The sequence below is a fragment of the Cyprinus carpio genome, chromosome B20 (genome assembly GCF_018340385.1).
Source record: "Cyprinus carpio isolate SPL01 chromosome B20, ASM1834038v1, whole genome shotgun sequence".
Taxonomy (NCBI): domain Eukaryota; kingdom Metazoa; phylum Chordata; class Actinopteri; order Cypriniformes; family Cyprinidae; genus Cyprinus; species Cyprinus carpio.
The window spans coordinates 14,173,438-14,195,768 of NC_056616.1; the positions used below are offsets into that span (position 1 = coordinate 14,173,438).

Here is a 22,331-nt window from a genome sequence, read left to right on the forward strand (position 1 = left end):
TTTATATTTCTATTTAGCTTTAATTTATTTCAGTTTTAGTTTTATTAATTTTAGTCTTCAAGTTTTTCCATCTAATATTTATATTTTATTTTATTTAAAAAATATTTTTATCAGTTTTAGTTAACAACGACAACACTTGTGTCAGTGTGTTGAAAGAGGAAGTAAGGACCGGACATGTCTAAGGTCTGAAAAGTACCTGTGCTCTTACGTTTCTGTGACTGTCTGATAGAGAGCAGGTGAGTCTTCCAGGTGGTGAACTCTGTGAGACAGGTGTCCACCTCCGTCCTTACGGCCTGGAGACCGCAGATCAGGGCAGGCTGGGTACGGAGGACCGGAACACCATCAGGAATAAAGAGTTGTTCTAGAGCCGGCATCTGACCCACCACGATGCCTAGCCGGTCCAGAGAGGAACAGCAAAGTGTGAAGTGATCCCTATAAGGAGGAGACAGGAGAGAAATGTTGATGTATAATTTAAATCTAAAGAGTGATGGATTAAGAACAGAGCTGAGACTAAATATAAAAATTTCCATGACATTGTTACTGAGGACTTCTAGTAAAATAGATAAAAAAATAAAAATAAAATAAAAAATTCACTACAGAAAATTTCCCTTTTTTTTTTAATTCTAGGCCGAAAAAAAGCAAATAAACAAATATAAAATACATATTTTTTAAATAAACAAATTTAAATAAAAAAACATTTTTGACTTTTCTAGGCCTAAAAATTAAATCAAATAAAGTAAAATATAAAACAAAACTATTTTTTTACAGAAATTTCTGTAGTAAAATTTAATTAATTAAATTCAGTATAGAAATCTCCCATCATTTTTAATTATGACCTTCCCCAGGCCTATATGTAAAATAAAACAAAACAAAACAAAACTAAAACTAAAATAAATAAATAAAAATAAAATAAACATTTTCACAACATTTCCACACTTTCTTTTACTTACCAGCTATGGACAACTCTTTCTGTGGATTCCAGGGCCAATCCATCCAGCTTCTCTTTCAGGTCTTTTACTTCCTTCGTTAGGTTCTCCACCTTCTGCTGCACCTCCTTCCAAGCCTGCTCCCCTCTCCGCAGCAAACACGCCTGTGGCTGGATGTGCGGGGGCATGGGAGACGGGTGGCTCAGTGTGGCTTGACCCTGCATGACCTCCCCCTCCCTGGCCTCAGCAGGAGCTGCAGAAGAACCTTCAGGACAGCACTGGAGGATCCAAGAGAGCTGCTGGAGAACAACAGAGCAGTGCAGCACTGAAGACTGAGCCCTGGTGATCCAGTGCTGGAGAGGCTTCTGAGGAGGGAGACCGCTGACATCATCTTCAGAGCAGTGCGTGTCAGACTTGATGCTCTGGATACTGTCAATCAACTTCCTGTTGTTTTAAACAGAAACGAATCAGAAAACATGAAAACAGAAAATACATTTTTTTAAGTGGATCATTCAAAAGTTTGGAGTTGGTACTTTTTTTTAATGTTTATAAAGGTGTCTTATTCTCACCAAAAATTCAGGGTCACATGATCTTTCAGAAATCATTCTAATATGCTGCTTTGGTGCTTAAGAAACATTTCTTATTATCAATGTTGAAAACAGTTGCGCTGCTTAATATTTGAATGGTAGTCTATCTAATGAATCTCTAAAGGACAGTACCCGAGTTGGACCCAGTGCTCTGTGAGTCCAGCAAGTCTTCCTCTTTGCTTCAGCAAAAGTTTAAACAGATGAGAAGAGAAACCTTTACATCGTTGTATATTTCCCAGCCCAAGCTCCTAGAAGGACAGAGCAAGAATAAAAAAATAAATAAAAAAACAATCCCTTATTGCAGCACTCAGAGGACCACAATAAACCTTTAAATCTAAAGAAGACATTTAACTTAGCTAATTATATTGGTGTGAGGCCCTCACCTTAACAGAGCTTTGTAATGCCGTCAGCATGGCGTTGCGTCTGGCCCAGGATCGATAGAAGTACTTCTCACAGCCTTCCCACGCATCCATCATCTCCGCAAATAACCTGTGAACATTATTACTATCAAAATAAGGCTCTGACTCTAAACTCTATGACAGGCGCTAGTCTGTAGATGCTGGTTACATACTTGTGCACCGTGTTGTCTTGTGTCTTGACTGCAGACAGGGCTATCTTCATCTCCATGGGCTGCAGACACAGCGTCTCATCTGGGTCTGCTGTATGACCCCAATTCAGACCCTTACGGTAGGACAGACCTGGACAGAAACAAAACTCAATCAATCTGCTGTCTGCATACACTTCAAGATTGTAGAAAAAGGAATAGATTTTTAAACATATAAAAATAAAAAGAACCTTGATTTATAAATCAATTTTCTAACACCACATGAAATGACTCAGACTGACCGATCTGTGCAAGCATCTTGAAGAGATCAGCCAGTGCTCTCTGTTTCTGTATAAGGATGTGCTTCACCTCTGCCTTCTGCTTCTCCTGCTCCATGCTGCGGTCCACCGTCAGGCCCTGCAGGGCCTGCACATTGGTAATTATCTCAACTGGAACAATAACAAATTGGAGAAAAAGTTAAGTTTTTTCATTCAATTTTCAAAATTCATACACCCTCACGTATGCCTCTAATAAGCCACAAACATATCAAACATAACATGTTGAGTAAGCTCTACTAGCCGGAGGACAGCAAATATGACAGCATAAAACAATGTAGTTTAATAATAAAAACACAAAACAAACTCCTCTATGAAGTTCTCAGGCTATAAATGAAGGCAAACAGTGATACCTGTGAACTGATCCAGGTCTTCTGAGAGCTCAGGCAGAGTGGTCTTCTTTACCAGTTGAACACACAACTTTTTCATCTTCCTCGTGAGGACAGGAAGACGAGCTTGGAGAGACGAGGGCTCTTTATCAGATGAGAGTTCCTCTGGACCATCAGTCTGATGCATGAAAAGTGTTTGAAATACAACTTTGTTACAAAAAGAAACACCATAATGATCAAGATAAGGACAATAGAGTTGTTCAGTAACAGAAAATACTCTAGAATGTTTGGAAAGAGACAATTGAAGATATGTGAGATTATAGGATGTATTTGTATTAGGAGGCCTTAATAGTTTGTATGCGTTTTTTTTTTTTTTTGTGTTTTAATTCATTAGTCTTGTGGATGTGAGTCCTGTACAAATTGAGATAATGCTAAGTTGCGAAGACATCAATATGTGTCTATACTGCATTTTGTATTTTTGTTCCTGGTGTGTGTGTAATATATGTTGTTAAAAAAGTTAATAAAAAAAAAAAAAGAATGTTTGGAAAGGCCTGAAATTTCAGCTTGAGGTTATGTTACCTGCAGATCCCGGCCCTTTCCAGGCAGGGCAGCTCTCAGTGCTTGATGAACCCTGTGCAGAGAAGTCTCCTCGGGCTGTGAATCCACATCATCCATGCTGCTGCTACTGCCCTGCTCCACCAGACACGGTGCACACGGATCCTTCAGTGTCGCCTCAAACTTCTTCACAAACTTAAACAGGGTCCTGATCACAGACACAATGTCATAACTTTATTTTTTAAACCATTACAGCCAGTTTGATGCCCACTGTTTTAGCAACATGTAAAATATACAAGTCAAAACTAGTCTAGTGCTGCAATATAACTAACATGCTGATGAATAATGACATTATCACGTTCAAAATTCTGGGTTCGGTAAGACTTTTATGCTCACAGAGACTACATTTATATTATCAAACGTAAAGAAAGTATTATTACAGTTTCAAATAACTGTTTTCTGTTTTAATAAATTTAAAATGTATAACCCCAAACTTTTGAATGGTGGTGTAACTTTCAGTCAATCAGCCTCACCTATGTGTCTTCTCCACTGACTGCTTGATGGACCAAAAACTGACATCATTCCACTTGGAGATTTTGACAAAGTCCTATAGGCGTCAAGATAAACATTATATTAACTCAATAAAAGGAGACAAAATTACATCTGACAGTAGTCTTGCTTGCTTTGGTTCCACCTACTTTGAGCTCTTTCTCTATAGGGGACCTCAGCTGGGTGATCTTGGCCTGGATGCTCTCTGAGAACTGTGTGTAATATTTATAGAGATTCCAGAGCAAGCTGCAGAGCGAGTCTGTGAGGATAAAAGAAAGAAGTCATTAATTTAATTTGGCCTGGGGTGCGTTTCCCAAAAGTACATTGTAGACCCATTGAAACCAATGGAGCTTTGAGCAACTTAGGCTTACGATGCTTTTAGGAAACGCAGCCCTGCATAGCCATAATTTTGTCACACAGCAGCACTAATACACAAAATACCACAGAAGTCAAAATAAAACAAACTGTACTGTATCAACATTGTATATGTATTGTTCTGTGCCTATGGATATGCTGTAATCCAGATTTCTCTTACCATGTCCTTCCTGTTTGGGAGCCAGCAGGACGTGGCAGTGAAAACCAAGCAGCATGGACAAGCGAACAGAAAACTCTCCTAAGGTGGAGCCTTCAATGAAGGCCTGCAGGGTGGATGTGACTGACGAGAGGGAAAGATTCTCCACACCATCATCTATTGGACAAGAAAAGTCTCATTCAATGCAAACAGATAAAATATGATTAATAATTTATTGTACAATACAAAGCATAGGATGAAGTACTATATATATATATGAGGAGTGTGTGTGTGTGTGTGCGCATTTCGGTCACCATGTCTGGAGTCTGTCCTCTGCTCCTGTAGGTATCGCTCTATGAGTTGGTAAATGGACAACCAGTGCTTGGTTGAATTCTCAGCATGGCGCTTCTGTGCGTTATCTAGGCTGCTTGACCAGCAGCTGCAGCAATACAGTAGTAAAAAACCAATAAGACCTCCATATAGAAGATTAAAGCAACTTAAGCTTTAATCATCGCCTTCAGTTTAAGACTGTATTATTACTTACTTGAGCTCAAGTTTTCTCCACTGAATGATGAGCTGTGTGATAGCTTCCAGCTCATTCCTAAGAGACACTGCCCGGCTAGCATTGTTTTCCCAGTCCTGTGATGAAGAATGAGAGAAGAACTGCTCGCAAACTAATATCTGAAACTGATGACCTAAGCTGGGCACAAATGGTCAGTAAACTACTGACTAGTGTATGAGCTGATTCCCCTACCTGTGCTTTGCTGAGCAGGATCTCCAGACCGTTTAGGAACTTTGCTAGAGGGCTGGAAAGACTAAACGCTAATATCCTCTCTATTACCATGGAGATCTGTGACACATAATACAGAAGAGCGCATTTGAGAAATAGCCAAAAGTTTGAACATATTTCAAAGCAAATTGAGTTTCAAAGAAGTTACGTCTCAAATGTTAATTAAACCAAAGGGTTTTTACCCTACTTGATTCCAAATATTAGAGCCCAAATTGTGATTATACCATTGTGAGATGCGTTTGCTCCTTAAAATATAAATGCAGCTACAGATTTTCAAGAAAATAGCCATGTATACTTTACAAAGCACAAAGAAAAAAAAATGCAAATTATTAATTTCTTTTATCAAATTAAGCACATCATTTTAACTCACTAATGTTAGATGTACATACCTGACAATAAATATTTTTAATTAAATTCAGATTTATTAGTAAAGTGTTTTTCACAATAAATATTATTTCAAAGCAGTTCTATAAAAACAAGACATTAATAAATAAAAATAAAAATAATTCATAAATAGCCTAAAATACACAACCGATCTTTTTTTTTTAAAGAGTTCAATGATTTTACTCAGCAAAGATGCATTGAACTATTCAAAAGTGACAGAAAAAGACATAACATTATTTCAAATAAATGCTGTTCTTCTTTCTATTCATCAAAGAATCCTGAAATAAAATGTGTCAGTTTCAACAAAAATATTAAGCAGCACAACTGCTTTCAACATTGATAATAACAGGAAATGTTTCCTGAGCACCAATAATTACTATGATTTTTTTAACAATCATGTGACACTAAAAACTAGAGTAATGGCTCCTGAAAAATTGGCATCACAGAAATAAAAAAAAATATAAAAAAAAAAAAAATATAAATAAAATATTAATCACACTTGACAACAAAAACAACAAAACAATACTCCAAAAAAAACATGGTATGGGTCAAAATGATCGATTTTTCTTTTATGCCAAAAATCATTAGGATGAAGATATTTTGTACATTTCCTACCATAAATATATAAAAACCTAATTTTTGATTAGTAATATGCATTGTTAAGAATTTATTTGGACAAATTTAAAGGCGATTTTCTCAGTATATAGATTTTTTTTTGCACCGTCAGATTCCAGATTTTCAAATAGTTGTATCTCACCCAAATATTATCCGAAGCCAAGAAATCAAACATCAATGGAAATGCTTATTTATTCAGCTTTCAGATGATGTATAAATCTCAATTTCGAAAAATTGACACTTAAGACTGGTTTTGTGGTCCAGGGTCACATTTCATAATATTGCTTTATTGTACTGTATTTTCAGTCAAATAAATGAGTGTAACAGACTTTCAACAACATCAACTCCAAACTTTGAACAATAGTGTAAATTTAGTAAAATCTTTTTCTTTTCTCTTATTTTTTTCCTTAAGTTCCTTGGGGCTCCCTTCAACCCAATTTCAAAAAACCTGAAACATATGATTGCAATGACAGTGACAGTAGCAGCCTCTCTCACCTGAACGAGTGCAGGGTGTTCAGGCCAGTCGCTCAGGCGCTGTCTCACAGCCTTACTCAGCTGTTCTAGCGCTGGCAGACAGATCCGGGCCTGACTCATATTGGGGTCTCTGTAGAAGTCATACGGCCCATCACTCTGCACAATCAGTTCAGCTGGACCTCCAGAACCGCTCACAGTGTTCTGGAGCAGAGTACTGAGGAGAAGTTGAGAGCCCATCAATTTAGGGTCCACTTCACAATCTGAGAGAGAAAGGGATAAACAGGGAAAGATCAGATGATGAGATATGTGGGGCCGAGGTTTTCTGATTTGTATAAAATCATGCCTTCATACCCATTAGATGGTAGAAGCGGGCTATCAGTGGAGCTGTGATCTGATATGACGAAACCAGGGCACTGATGTGGTCTTTGCTGTGATTGGTTGGTGGGTTGGGTTGGTACCACAGTGACTGAGCATAAGACAAACAGAGTCTCTGATGGACCTGAACCACTGTGCTCATGCTGCTGACCAACAGGAAGCTGCTCGTCTCACTAGACGACGACTCCATATCTGCATCATCGTCATCCTCTATGATTATTGGCTGATCAAGACTAGGTTCTGAAGTGATATCAGCAAAATCCTGTGGAAAAAAACACATTATTGATCCAAAGACAAACTCCTAACTTGCAAATGAGTGTAAATCAATTACATCCCACTTAAAAACTTTAACCCTTTTAGTCCATGTTTACCTTGTGGTAAGACGGGAAAGAGCGTCTGAACTCTCTCTCTTCCTGCTGGTCCTCTGTAAGGCCTGTCCCATGTAGACGAGAGCGACTGCGGTACAGACTGGCTTCCATCTGCTCTTTTTCTCTCGCTCTCTTCTCCTGCTCGTCCCATTCATTCACTATAGCCTGAAAAAAACATCACAGTCTGTTATAAAAAAAAACAATTATCATATGAAACTAATTATTATATTGTTTTTCAAATATAACCAGTATATTATTTTTCTTCTCACACAATGTCTATATCTATATACTACCTAAACTAACTAATAAAAAACAAAAAAAAGATTTTAAATAATTTTCATGACATATATAGATCATAAATAAAGCTTAAATAAATTATAATTACTGGGTGAACTTAAAACATAACTTAAAACTAAAAATTAGAAATGATGCTTTGGCAACTAACGGAATAATTGAAGTAATAAAAACAAAAAATAAAACAGAAATAAATCTAAATTAAAGCCATATAGAAAAAAAAACTAATAAAAATGAGTAACTAATGAAAACATAAAAATAAAAGGCAATATAAAATATTAATAAATACTAAACTTTTTACATATCCACATTAATTATAAAAATATAAAAAAAACAACATTAAAAATAGTTAATTATTTATGTATTTATTATAAAAAGTTAGAGAACACAACATTAAATATCTGAGATTCAAAATCTCATTGAAATTAAATTAAAAATATTATTTGGGATATTTGTACTTCGTATCTCACCTGGCAAACATGTCTGAAGAGTTTTCGCGTCTCTGCACTGAGATGTCCAGCACTCAGTGTGTGACTCTGTATGTACAGCAGCGCATTCAACAACAAAACTGCATGATCTGGGATCAAACGGCTGACCTCTGTTGCTGGCAACTGCTTTCCCAAGCCATTTAGCATGTGCAAGCATTCCCGTGAACACAGGTAGTCTGCACAGGCCAGATCCGAGGATGCCGCTGGACTTGGAAAAGCTAGCATAGTGGACACGAGACGTGACAGACCCGGTTGGGCAGTCACCGACGAGGACACCTGAGACGCCAGGAGTCGCATGCCATGCTGCACTTGCAAAATTGCTGCCCGTAGCGGCACAACCACGTCAGGATAAAGCGGGTACTCCTCGACCAGCCGTTGGGCAAAGCGGTGCTGTGAAGCCTGCCAGACAGCCTCCTCCTTCAACAAACCCTGAATTCCCAGTCTTGATTTTGGGGCCTGTAAGGCCTTCAGGAGGTGGGAGAGCAGGTCGCCCACTGCAGCTGGTTGGCCGATGCTGCACAAGTAGTGCTGAAGTTCCTGATACAGGCGACCGTATTGGGGGTCAGGGGGGCGGCAGGCTTGTTTACGACTCAGTTCACAAATCTGCTCCTTCACCTGCTGCATACGGACCCACAAGTACCTACAAACACACACAAACAACAAAAGAGAGCTCAACATCCAATTGGAAATTGGAAATTTAATTGAATATCCCTAATGTACAGTATGAAAAAAAGGATATTGAGGGGATTTGATCCTAAACAATTTAATATCAATATTAGACCTGGGCAATGATTAATCGCATCCAAAATAAAAGTTTTTGTGTAGATAATGTGTGTGTGTGTACTGTGCATATTTATACACAGAAGCATGTATATATTTAAGAGAAATATGATATGTTTATTATATATACAAAATATATACTGTATATGCGTGTCTTTATATATACATAACAAATATACATAGTACACACACATATATTATATAAACAAAACCTTTTATTTTGGATGAGCGTTGTCCAGCACTAGTTATTTCAATATCGGTTAATATTAGCTAAAAATCTCTCGTATCTGTTATATCATATTCATTACCTGATGCGAGGATGCTGGAAGTTGTCAGTTGTACTACTCTCTTCAAGCTCCGCCCCTGTGAGCAGCTGTGAGGACAGACTCCGCCCTCTCCACTCTTCCTGTAGCAGAGCAAGCTGAGAGACACAAAGAAAGTCATCTTGAGGTGATTTGCATGTAGTTGAAAGGCTGCAATAGATCTCTAGAAATCTCACAAAAGCTACCACTTGCAAGCTTGTCTCACCTCCTCTTGTGCATAGCGGAGTTTATACGCCCTTTTCACTGCAGGGTCAAAAATTGTTTGTGGAGCCCAAACTTGGATTTGCAGCAGACCCATATTCACCCAGAAAACTCCAGACCGGGCAAGTTGGACCGAATCTTGTGCCCGGTTGTGTGCAAACTGTGTCAAGCATGTCACTAGGGTATCTAGAAAGCCCTCTGGGAGCAGATTTTCTGGCAGGCCTTCTCTGAGGGCGATCTGAATCTCCTGGGCTGCAGAAATATGGTCCTGGCCTTCAGTTAGACTGTCACAGGATTCTGCATAGCTTTCCTGTAAACCTGGAGACAACAGCTCAGAGAGAGACTGCAGCTGTCTACGCAACACAAGTCCTTGCAACCTACAGTCAGTTAATCTACAGAGAATGAGAGAGGAAAAGAGAGACAGAAAATTAAAAATGAATCACTGCACAACAGAAATGACAAACTGTTTATTTTAACAATTATAAAAATATGAAACATTTACCAAGGTATAAAAACATTTATAACATTTTTGCAATAATAATAAAAAATAAAAAATCAAATACCATACTGTTCTAAAATATTTAAAATCTAACATGACGTGTTCCCTAACTAGGTGTCATATGTGTCTCTACCTGAAGTCAGCAAGCTCAGGCATAGCCATATTATCCCAAATCACAGCACTCAGATCTTGTAGCTGCCCGATTCTCTCTCTCCACTCTCCCAGGGTCAAACGTGATGATGACAGGAAGTGTGACCCCGATGGATCCCATCGGCCGCCAGCATCAGTGCTGCTCAGAACTCCCAGCATGCAGCGGGACCACACTGCACGACTCAGCATGCCAGGACCCCACATCAACAGACATCACATCAAGGTTATTCAGTTATGTTAAATACAAATAAAAAAAAACAAACTTTTTTTTAGTTCTACCTCTACAAACACACACACACACACACACACACACACACACACCGTATCAGATGGTCCCAACAGTGATCTGGAGTTCATATGCTCCTCTGGGTTCAGCGGATTCCACTTCAGCCAGCGGTCAGGGTCGGAGGTCACACTGCCGCTCCATAACGCTGCGAGTGTCTCAGACAGCAGCTCACACCACACCAGCGGCAGCTCCTCCACAGGCTGGGGAGAGAATTACAAGATTGATCAGATTTGAAAACTGAGATGAACTGAAATTAAAATATTCATCCCTAGTGCAGCATGTGTTTCTCAGTAAATGGAGGACTAAATGCTTTATATATAACATTTATAAATGGAATGTTTAAGAAAGGTCATTTGTATTGTCTTCATGATAAACGTAAAGATCAAGCTTAATTATTGTATTGTCTGTATGGTAAATTCATCAATCATCAGTGCGGTCATTAATAATAACACCAGAAGGATTCTGAAGGTGTTCTGACAGACCCGCTCAGTGCCGAGCAGGAACCAGAGAGGCTGCAGCTGTCGGATATTCATGGGGGTCGACTGCATACAGAAGCGCAGATGGTTAGAGAAGGACCTGCGCAGGCCATCTTCTGCCTCCTTGCTGCTCCTGTAGACCAAAATATGCAAAACAACATGAATAAAACATTATACAGAACAAAGAATAAAGTCTTATTAACAGCCTTGTGCTACAAGATCCTACTTTACAAAATCAAGTGCCAATTTCCAGTGTTATTGTTTACTAAAATTAAAACTTATATAAAACATTTAGCAAATTGAGATAAAGTTCAAATAAAATGAAATATAAATATTAGATTAAAAAAATCTATATAAAAAAAAGTTTGAGTTCTAATATTACTAAAACCGAAATATATTTAAGCTAAATAGAAATACAAAATGAAAAAAAACTATTTAACTACTAAAAATAAAAGCCAATGGAAAATATTATAAAAATACTGTAATAGTATATAAACAACAATAATACTGACAGTGTCATTAACCTGCCCAATGAATTGTTTTATAATAATTAATAATTTGGTAGAGAAACGCAATCATACCTTGGTGTGACTGACAGGTACAGCAGGTCTGTGGTGACTTTCATTTGGTTAAGGACTGCCAGCTCCTCCAGTGCAGGCCACAGCTGAGCCCTGCGCGCAAGCTGCAGTAACACCTCCCGGCCCGGTGCAGCACTGTCTCCAACTTCCTCCTCATTATCTTCTGAAAGAGAGTCCAACAGGCCACAGGAAGCCATATGACCCTGCTGCCGATCCACACAGCTCACAAGCCTCTCCAGAACCCCTGGATAGAATGATAAGAATATTCTGTGTCATTAAACTAAGCGGTCAGGGTTTGGCTGGTTATATGGTCTAGCACTACACAACTTTGTGCCCACAATCCTTACGAATTACTGTCCAAAATGTAAGTGTCTAGTTCACCTGAGTTCTGAGGCTCCAGCAGGAGGTTGGCCTGAAGCACCAAACCCCAAGCTTCCAGTAGAGCTTCTTTGGAGTCGATTCCCATGGCCACACCACGGAGACGAGACACCTCTTGTTTCCACAGCGATGCGAGGCTGTTGTCAAGGCGCAGGTCCCTAACATCCAAAGCCCTGCACAGCACTCGCAGACGGGCTGCACATTCAGCCACTGCCTCCAGCTGCACAGAAAGAAGGACATCTGAAACTTTTGCTAGAATGTCTTCGTTTATTTTAATTTTTATAAAACCTTTTTTAGAAAAAAAAAAACCTTTTATTCAGCAAAAACAAATTAAATTGATCAAAAGTGACAGTAAATACATTTATAATGATATAAAAGATTTATATTTCCTATACTTCCTATAAAAACATCTTCTGAGAAAATGTATCATGGTTTCTACAAAAATATTAAGCTGCACAACAGTTTTTAACACTGATAATAAGTTTCTAGCACACCACATCAGCATATTACAATGACTTTTGAAGGACACTGAAGACGGGATTAATGGCTGCTGAAAATTCAGCTTTACCATCACAGGAATAAATTATATTTTAAAATAGATTTTAAATTGTAATTATATTTTTTATAATTATTTTATAATTTTATAATTGCTGTATTATACTAGATTTTCAAATCAAATAAACAAAGCTTTGGTAAGCATAAGAGACTCCTCTAAAAAAAAACATTTAAAATGCCAAACATACCAATGCCAAACTTGGCATTGAATGGTAGTGTACAACAGTAAACTAGACGGTTTCCCAATTAGTAACATCCAGCTGAATTTCACATTAAAAAGAAAATCCCTCAAACTTTTAAATGATAGTATTATCTGGAGTTGACCCTGTGTAACCCAATGAGCAACACAGATAAACACCGCCGTGCCATGGAGTTCAAAATGGTACAATTTCTTTGTGTCCGATATATCGCCTAACCTTAAATGGCAGTGGTTTTCCTAATGTCTTCTGAATGCCCTTCAGAGCAGAAGCCACCGCCACAGGACTGGAAAGTGCGTTCTGGATGGCCGTGGAGATCGTGTGTAGTTCCTGTTGGCCTCTGAAATGAACATTCACAACATACATATAAACAAACAAACACTACAGAGAACATTACATGATGTATTTCTGTCACATAATAAAGCCATTACTCACTCATAGTCACTATCCCCCATCAAAAGCTGAGGCAGCCGCAAAATGAGGTTTTTGTGCACCCACTGCCAGTGCAGGGACATCACACACACACTTCGAGTATCCGCGGACAGAGTGTTACACACATGCCAGAAACGATCCCTCCACTGCAGCAGCTGCAGGATCTGGACACACAAACACATCACCTTAAACCAACTGCAGAACAGGGCAGCATGGCTATAATGAATATGTTCTGTGGAATAAAATTCTGACCTCAAACATGAGGTGGTCGGAGATGTAGGGCTGGCCTGACTGCACAGCTTGCAGTACAAATGAATCCCACAGATCAAAGAATGAGCGCAGGTGGACCAACACTGGATGAGGCAGGTGGCCTATGTCTACCCTCCCTATAAAACCCAATTTTATAATGTAATTAGTGACATATGATCCAAGCTTTTTCATTGAATATTGATATATATATTTAAAATTGTATCTAATATCAAAAGTGTATTTTTAACAAGGCTGTGGGAGTGAGTGTTGTACCTTTTGAGAAGGCAGTGGCCAGCCTAAGAGCGCTGTTATGAGGCGAGCTGTTTCCAGCACTGCTGTTAATAGCTGCACTCTCCTCTCGGTCCATCAGCAATGTGATTCTTTCAAAACATAAGACATTCGTTTCTAGCCATTTTCCACTTTACTGGAATATTTCTGTGGCAAAAATGATAAGGATTTACCTGTTGGCAACAGCATTCAGTGCTTCCATGAATTCCATGTATCTCTCCTCATCCTCAAAGTTGCAGGTGTTGGCCAAAATGTCCAAGTACTGCTTGTTCCAGCGCATGTCTACCAGAATCCTGTAGTCATCTGGTGAAGAAAGTAAATTTAGGAACTCCACAAGTCAGCAACTGTATATGAGTTTTGTTTTTTGTAACTATGATTCTGAGTTTTCCATATAAATAAATATTAAAAGGCAATGAAGAATGCATTCCCAATGCATTTAACTTCAATAATGTGATTGACTTCAGAATGAAACAGTATTTTCTCAATATTTTGATTTTTTTTGCACCCTCAGATTCCAGATTTTCTATAGTTGTATTTTGGAAAAATATTGTCATATCCTAACAAACCACACATCAATAGAAAGTTTATTTATTCAGCTTTCAGATGTATAAATCTAAAAAAATCAAAAAAAAAATTGACCCTTATGGCTGGTCTTGTGGTCCATGGTCACATTTACATCAGCAGAAAAGTTGTTTAAAAAGGAAGAGACACTTATAATGAAGTACTTACTATTTTAGACATTTTCTTCGAAAGAACACAATGCCGATTATTATTTCAAGTGGTCTTTAAGTGTGTAAATGTGTGAGTGTGTATATGTACCTGTGCTGTGTGGTTGCAAGAGCTCTGCCAGACATTTGCCTTTCCCGATGAGCTTGCTGCTGAATACAGCCTTCAGCGCTGTGGATCCTGCCTCCAACTGCATCAGAGCTACATCTGCAAGCACAAGTATGATCCCAGGTCTCAAAAATATGATCTCAGGACAACACCTTATTAAACACATTAAAAAAAAAAAAATTTCTATACAGCATACCTGCATGTTTGTACGTTTTGGTAAGGTGGGAGAGCCAGCTGGTTCTGAGGACCCAGTCACTGTGAGAAGCTCTTTCTGTCAGTATTTTAACTGCTGTTGGGAGGAGCCGAAGTGCATTCTCAGCTCCACCGGCCAGTCCTCCACCTCCAGAAAACTGCAGCCCATCCAGCACAGCACCGCTCTGCATTGCCCTCTGCAGGTCAACCAGGCTCAGTGGACGATTTCTGAAGCAGTAAAATGTTATTACTATAATTATTAATAATATATTATTACATTATTATAACCACTGTTTTTGTTTTGTTTTTTACAAAAACTTAAAAGTTTTTTTGCTAACTGAAATAATTATAGAATAATTGAACCAAATTACTAATAACAGAAATGTTCATGGTTCAAAAACTACACCAAAAATAAACAAACCATGAATTTATTGATTAAGTTATAACTGCAGTTTCACTTGTGTATCATCTATTTATCAAATATATAATCTAACAAACAAACAAAATACTGATTTATAACTAAAATAAATAAATAAATAAACCAACAAAAACAAAACAGAAAAACATTAAAGCTAGAAAAAATATCCAAAAAAAAAAACTGAACTAAAGTTTCAAAACAAACTTTTTCAAAACAAAAAACTGATCCTAAAACTGACCTAACACAAATAAACAAAATAAATAAATAAAAATAATAAATAAACTTTAATTATGAAATGCTTTAAAAATTAAGAAAATATATTAAATGGAAATTAAAATCAACTTTTGGGGGCGGGGGACTTTTTATCCTTTATCATTTTAGACAGGACAGTGGAGGGATGACAGGAAAGTATTGAGGAGAGAGGGGAGCGGGATCAGCATAGGACCTCGAGACAGGAATCGAACTCGGGTCGCCGTGAGCGCAGTTGCGCTATATATGTTGGCACCAACAAAAATGACTAACTTTAAATGTCAATAACTTTCATGAGCACAAACAATATTAGAATCTTATTTACAACCAATGACTTGGCCGATAATGAAACACAAAATTGTTTATTTGTATAGTGTAGTTCTGACCTTTTTCCGTAAAGACTGAGAGTGTTGAGGCAGTACAGGAGGACCTGTCCGTCTCTCTGGACACTGGAGAAACAGGAGTCCTCAGTGCACAGCAGGGCTGAGGGGATGCGGTCCGGCCACACACCCGCACACAGCAGCCCACTGCCCCAGTCCTCAGAGTCCAGCACTGCCAGCTGCCTCTCAATGACTTCCTGAGCCAGCTGAGACAGGAAGGGAGACGTAAGTTTGATGTGTCATAAATTCATGGCATCATATATTTTATCTTGTTGTGGTTTATGGACAAACATCCATGTACCTGCTGGTTAGCAGTGGTGCGTTGACAGAAAGCATAAGCCTCTCCACAGGCCTGTAAAAGGGCACTGGGCAGATCAACTCCTCTCTGCAGCTGACCAGACAACAGAGACGCAGCATGGAGCAGAGACGACATGGATGATGCAGGTGAGTCTAGAGGACATTAAAAAGAGCATATCCATTAAAACATATCGAAAGATCTATAGTAAACTAAAAATAAAACCATTAAAATGTTTCCGTATTTGAAATAAATTATGTTAACTAAAATAAACTATTAAAAAACCTTTCTCATTTTCATTTTGCTTAACTTGATATGGTTAAATAACTAAAACTAAAACAAAAATTAATAAAAAAAAATACAGATACAAAAAAACAAAAAAAAAAAAACAACATTTAAAAAAAAAAAAAAAAAAAAATAAAAAAAATTAAAAAAAAATTAAAACAAAAACTATAATAGTATCTCAATGATAATAAAATAACACTGCTTCAACCCCAAATGTAAATAAAACAACAGCAGCAATAACAAGTAAAAACAATGAAAAACTAACAATGACATCAAGTTTTTGATCCAATCACAGACTCACCCCATATTGTGTTCTTGATTTCTGAATGAATGGAGATCAGCAGGTCACACACGCAGTCTCCCGTCACACCCAGGGTGTGTAACACCATCTTTAGATCCAGGGTGTCCGAGCACACTCCCTCGTGCTCGCCAGGGATGTAGATCTCAACACCACGGTTTCTCATGGCTCGAGAGATTTCCCCATGTGTGGGATCCATGGTGAGGAACAACCTGAAAAACACAAAGAGAAATAGGATTGAACAAAGGCAGTGAGTTTGACAGAACTGTACTTTCACATTAGACTTGAAACTGTTCAGCAGGATGTGATGTTGGTTCAGGATTTGTTTGTACCTGAAGTTAGGGTGGGGTGTGATGGTGGGTGTGGTTCCATCAATGATCCCTCGTTCATTAATGGTTAATGACCCGCCAGGCTCCAGAAGGGCATTCAGTCGATCCAACACTGAAGGGCTGCAACACGAATAGTTCATAGTAGAGTTATTTTATTACACGTCTACCTGGAATACATTATTCACACTGTGCTAGTTGTATCACTCTAAACACAAAACCAATATTTCATAACCAAATCACCCATAGTTTATTTTTCAGTAATAAGTGTTGATAAAAATGTTATTTCAGTGCATAGGCTAGAAGTCAGTGACTTTATGTGTTATAAATGTGTCACTGAATCATTTACTCAACCAATTCATTAAAACACAGACTTGACTACAAGTCATTATTCTTTATTAAAATGTATCTACTTAGAGACACCAAAAAGCATCTTTTTTACAAACATCTGACCTGCAGAAGTTGACATTGTCCATGAGCAACCAGTCTCCAGCCTGCAGTGCCTGAACTAACGTCCCATCCAGCCACTCAAAGCCACCATGAGTCCAGCCGTCCTGCATCTGGGCCAACCGCTCCTTCAGTAGAGTGAAGTCCATCTGCAGCTTGGACATATCTGCAGGAGACAATCAGAGATTTAATGACACTCAGACTCTTTTAACAAGGTACAAAGTAAGGATTTATTTGATCTTATTTTAATTAATTTACATGTATTTTATATTGTCATAAAATAATTTTACATTTCTAGTTTCTAGTAATAATTAAATATTTTATATTTATTACATTTATTTAATATACTAAAAATAAATATTAAAAATAAATAAAACTTCAACCAATTCTCATTCTCCCAACTCATTCTTACTAAATGTCTCAGAAATCCAAATATCTAATTTGAAAAGTATACAGAAGACATATACTGTCTGTGTCTTACCTGTTAAGACCTTGAGTTTAGTGTTGAGTTTGTGCAGCAGAACAATGATGACCTCCAGTTTGTTTAAAGCCTCAAACGTGACCATGCCCTCTGTGGTATCCAGACCCTCCTCTCTCAGCCAGCGGCGGAAAGTGCTCCACGTGCTCAGCAGAAACTCAGTGTCCTGCACCGCCCCGTCCAATGACATCAGGCCTCGTCTGGTCACCATGGCAACCACGTAGTCCATGCTCTCCAAGACCTGCTGCCACGGCCGTATGATGTCCACCTAAAAACAATCACAAGTTATCACAATCACAATAATCACACCAAGTTAGTGAAATATTCAACTTGTCTGTCATTTCCAAGTAACCTGCTCAAAACCACCCAGCAGCTCCGTTGTGTCCATGGCGCTGTTCATGGCCATGACTCTCAGTCTGTGTCCTGTTAACAGCGCAAGCAGATGCACTAGACTGCTCTTTCCACTCGCAGTAGGACCCACCAGAATGACCATCCACCCCATCTCCACACACTTCATCAGGGCTTCCAGAGGGCGCAAAGAATGATGGGTAATCGACAAAGGAGGATCCAGAGCAATAGGTGCCCCTCCACTACGCTGCAGGACTGAGTAACCCAACTGTGTGTGTGTGAAACAGAGAAAGATCAAACACCAAGATTACAGATTAAAATTAAAAATAAGGATTAAAACCATTAAAATATGATATATTATATTATATTTAGGGCTGGTAAGCAATTAAAAGTTTTAATTAATTAATTACAAATTAATCAAACATCAAATTTGGCTGAGAAATTACTCCCAAAAGATCATTTTTGGGTGGGTGAACTATACCTTTAATAGTTTATTTGATTAATTTTATTATTATTACTATGGAAATATTAAATTATTTCTTTAATGAAATGAAACTCTAAATAATAAACTCAAACTGCCAGTAGATGGTGGTAAAAGTCATCAAGTCTCTTCAACTTGAAGCTGATCATCACCATCAGACCGATATGGTTATTTTGTATGACATCAAAGTACCGCAAGAGCTATAGAGCAGACGACTCCTTATGCTTCTGAATCGCTCTCGCAATACTCTGATGTCATACACTGATCGGTCTGTGCAGCACCGCTTCAAATCCAATGGCCAATGGTTCAACGTGCCAAATGGTTCACCCAATTCGTTCAAAATGTGCATTAAGAAATTAAATGTCGCTGTGTGTTGCTCGGAGACGAACAGTTCTGCTTTGCAAAACAGACAACATTGTGTCAAAAAGAACACAATATTAACTTCTTACTTACTGAACTGTTGTGCAAGATCAGTATCCCATTTGCACTCGTGTGATATTGCACTTAGCCTATTGCTCGTGTGATATTGCTTAACTTTATGATGTAAAAATGAGACAAAAACTCAAACAGGGACTCTAGGCTCCATCACACTGTGAGTTGTTGCCCTGCCTCATATTTGTCATCAATCAGCTGTATGAAATGTCAGATGACAAACATAGGTCTGGGGCAGGGCAAGTGCGTTAAATGTGCTAATAATTTTAACAATACAATATTGTTATTACAATATTATAATTATATTACAATACAATACAATACAATACAATGTATTATTCTGACCAACCTGTAAGTTCAAAGGGGTGATATGGAACTGTCTGGAGCCCATATAAGGTTCAAAGTCTTCTCCAAACACCTTCCTAAACACTGCTAACACCTGAGGGTAGAACATGTATTACTGATCAATGGCTGTATTTTCATATCTCCAGGTTATGAGTGATAAATGGTATTTAAATTAGCATTGCTACCTGAGCCTTGTCTGCCTCAGTCCTCATGCGGTCTGCATACACAAGTCCAACATGCTGGCCAGGTTGAAGAAGCCTGGTGATTGGTCTGTCTGCATCAGCTGGCACCAACGGAACAGGTCACGGAGATTAAACTCCCATGGTCCACCTATCTGGCCCCATTTCCTTTCAACTGACACTTCTTGGACAAGCAGGAAACAAAAAAATTCATGATACATGGGGAGGTGTCAAATAAAAGAGCGACAGAAAAACACCAGAGAAGTTATGCATCGCCCACTTACCCGGTTACTAAACTGCACCATTTTTGAAATGATCACATTGTCAATGTTAGGAAAGATGGAGTCACCAATGAACTGCATGTCTTCATTGGTTAGCGCGTCCACATAAACCTGAATGAGGAAAATACAGAACTCAGATCCATATCCTCAATCAAATGTGTATTTTGAGAAAACAAACAGAAAATCATTCAATCTTACCTGAGTAAATCTGTTCAGGAAGGACCTGGGAAGCCCTTTGCGTCCTCCTCCCTGTGTGAAAGGGTTTTGGCAGCCAAAATCTTGGTTTTCTCATGCTGAACGTGAAAGCGCATGCCCAGCTCAGGGATGTAGATCTCAGCACGATGGTCAAAGCAAGCGTTCAGACCTTCCAGCACTGACTGAGAGGCCAGATTCAGCTGTAGAGATAAGAGGAAGAAAAACAACAATCATTAAAGCTACTCAACTAATATAAAGAGATATTTTAAAGTGATCAATTCTGTATAAAAAAAAAAGACAAACACATTTCCATTCATCTTTACCTCATCTAGCACAATCCAATGTCCAGCCTTCAGCCCAGCAAGGAGAGGACCGTCACGCCATGCAAACTCTCCTCCTTTCCCACCTTCCACTGGCAGGTCTGTCCCAAAGAGATCCGTAACATCCTGTGCAGAGAGGACAAAACAGCAGAATGAATTAAAAACACTATTTGAAATAATATACTATCCCTTAGAGATTTACATAACATTGATGCCTTTTTTCCACCTGTCAAAAAAGGTTGTCATTGCATTGGTAGAGTCATCAAATATCATTTAGATTGCGTTCAACAAAGTAATGCTAAAGCAAAACTGACATACAGTTTGTTCAGACAGGTTGATTCTGACAAGATGGTTCCCAGAGGCCTTGGCAAGGGCAGCGACCAGGCTGGTTTTGCCCACTCCAGGTGAGCCCTCGAGAAGTATGGGTCTCTGAAGCTTCAGTGCCCGTAATATCCTCTGAGCATTCACTGCAGTGGTGCCCGCACTCAAAGCGTAGTCCGACAGACTCCTGCCCTCACTCTCAGGACCTGTGGGTGGATCAGACTATATGTAGCAAACAGAACCCAAAAGTCCTACCTGGGGAACGATCTGATAACAATAATTGCTAACAACACCCAGCTTTAATATATGTACTTTTACATGTTAATAGATTCCTCACCTGCAGCGATGTAGAAGGGGTCAATGCCAAAGAAGTCTTCACCCCACTGGGGCTCTCGGGGGATACTAGTGTTGTAGACTCTGAGCGCATCCTGCATCTCCTCATCCAGCTCTGTAATTCTGCTCAGTCTCTGCTCAAGGTATTCCATACTCGATTTCCGTGCTGCCAGGGCATTCTCTGCTGCTGACACGGTGGTTCCTGATACCATAAAGAAAAATATTGAGGCCATTAAGAAGGATTCAAATATCAAAAATACATGTATAACGTTACTGTAAAGACATCTAATATCAAAAATACATGTATAACGTTACTGTAAAGACATTTATAATGTTACAAAAGTTTCTATTTCACAAAATGCTGTTTTTTTAAAGACATTTATAATGTTACAAAAGTTTCTATTTCACAAAATGCTGTTTTTTTGACTTCCTATTTATAAAAGAATCCTGAAAACAGAAAAAAGTTTCATGGATTCCACAAAAATATTAAGCAGCACAATAGTTTTCAATATTGCTAAAATGAATAATGTTTTTTCAGCACCCAATCAGCATATCAAAATGATTTCTGAAAGATCATGTTAAGACTAGTTCCAGATGTTGAAATTCAGCTTTGCAATAACAGGAATAAACTACATTTTAGTCTAAAAACTACATTTAGAGTCTCCTAAGCTCAAAAGGCTGCATTTATTTGATCAAAATTAAAAAAAAAGTTTAAAATTGTATGATCAAATAAATGCAGCCTTTTGAGCTTAGGAGACTTCATTAAAAATATCTTACTGACCCCAGAATTTTGATCAAATAAATGCAGCCTTTTGAGCTTAGGAGACTTCATTAAAAATATCTTACTGACCCCAGAAACGGTAGTGTATCTTACTACTTTCGAGGGTAAACTGGTACCAAAACATGAAAAATGCAGTTTGCACTCGCTTTTCTCCCACCTGAGCCGATTCCGTCCACATACACAAGGCACGCAGCATGAATAAAGGCTGTTACGGTGTCCAATCGCAGGTCCCATTCTGGCTCCTCCTCCTCCAGCTCCCCCATGGTCATGAAGCCGTCCTCGTCCCGCTCACATACCGTGTTCATGAAGTTCACCCATGACAGAATGTCTCGCACGCTTAGAATACACCGCCGGCCAAACTCCTGATTGGTCAGCCAGTCGATGAAGTCCAGCATGAGCTCTGCTATGTCTTTACCTGAGATGGGAAGAGCAATGATGAGACTAGAACAGTGCAGGACACTGACTAGCCAGGGACAACAAACAGCTACTGTATGTAGTTTAGTGGTAATTATACAAAGCTATTGACTGTAGAATCCACCTATCGGCCAATCAGATTCAAGTTATTCAAATGGTGTGAAATAAGGCTTTTTATAGTTG

At 38.6% G+C, this 22,331-nt stretch overlaps 1 protein-coding gene across 1 annotated transcript in view; it reads right to left on the bottom strand.

The window, feature by feature from the left end:
* mdn1 (midasin AAA ATPase 1) overlaps positions 1 to 22,331 on the bottom strand; it is a 45,560-nt gene that overhangs the window by 8,289 nt on the left and 14,940 nt on the right. The window contains 49 exon segments of the mRNA XM_042746842.1: positions 209 to 432; positions 951 to 1,370; positions 1,646 to 1,761; positions 1,897 to 2,002; positions 2,085 to 2,211; positions 2,360 to 2,506; positions 2,746 to 2,899; positions 3,301 to 3,484; positions 3,810 to 3,883; positions 3,975 to 4,084; positions 4,361 to 4,513; positions 4,651 to 4,775; positions 4,881 to 4,975; positions 5,091 to 5,186; positions 6,621 to 6,859; positions 6,951 to 7,236; positions 7,346 to 7,507; positions 8,107 to 8,764; positions 9,213 to 9,325; positions 9,433 to 9,820; positions 10,061 to 10,275; positions 10,399 to 10,563; positions 10,846 to 10,972; positions 11,421 to 11,661; positions 11,799 to 12,015; positions 12,767 to 12,887; positions 12,983 to 13,143; positions 13,232 to 13,365; positions 13,502 to 13,608; positions 13,690 to 13,819; positions 14,336 to 14,449; positions 14,547 to 14,770; positions 15,596 to 15,795; positions 15,891 to 16,039; positions 16,471 to 16,679; positions 16,800 to 16,916; positions 17,247 to 17,406; positions 17,722 to 17,986; positions 18,071 to 18,334; positions 19,329 to 19,418; positions 19,510 to 19,574; positions 19,577 to 19,697; positions 19,788 to 19,895; positions 19,983 to 20,062; positions 20,065 to 20,179; positions 20,303 to 20,425; positions 20,618 to 20,826; positions 20,958 to 21,155; positions 21,892 to 22,149. Of these exon segments, the coding sequence (XP_042602776.1) occupies positions 209 to 432; positions 951 to 1,370; positions 1,646 to 1,761; positions 1,897 to 2,002; positions 2,085 to 2,211; positions 2,360 to 2,506; positions 2,746 to 2,899; positions 3,301 to 3,484; positions 3,810 to 3,883; positions 3,975 to 4,084; positions 4,361 to 4,513; positions 4,651 to 4,775; positions 4,881 to 4,975; positions 5,091 to 5,186; positions 6,621 to 6,859; positions 6,951 to 7,236; positions 7,346 to 7,507; positions 8,107 to 8,764; positions 9,213 to 9,325; positions 9,433 to 9,820; positions 10,061 to 10,275; positions 10,399 to 10,563; positions 10,846 to 10,972; positions 11,421 to 11,661; positions 11,799 to 12,015; positions 12,767 to 12,887; positions 12,983 to 13,143; positions 13,232 to 13,365; positions 13,502 to 13,608; positions 13,690 to 13,819; positions 14,336 to 14,449; positions 14,547 to 14,770; positions 15,596 to 15,795; positions 15,891 to 16,039; positions 16,471 to 16,679; positions 16,800 to 16,916; positions 17,247 to 17,406; positions 17,722 to 17,986; positions 18,071 to 18,334; positions 19,329 to 19,418; positions 19,510 to 19,574; positions 19,577 to 19,697; positions 19,788 to 19,895; positions 19,983 to 20,062; positions 20,065 to 20,179; positions 20,303 to 20,425; positions 20,618 to 20,826; positions 20,958 to 21,155; positions 21,892 to 22,149 (8,664 nt within the window).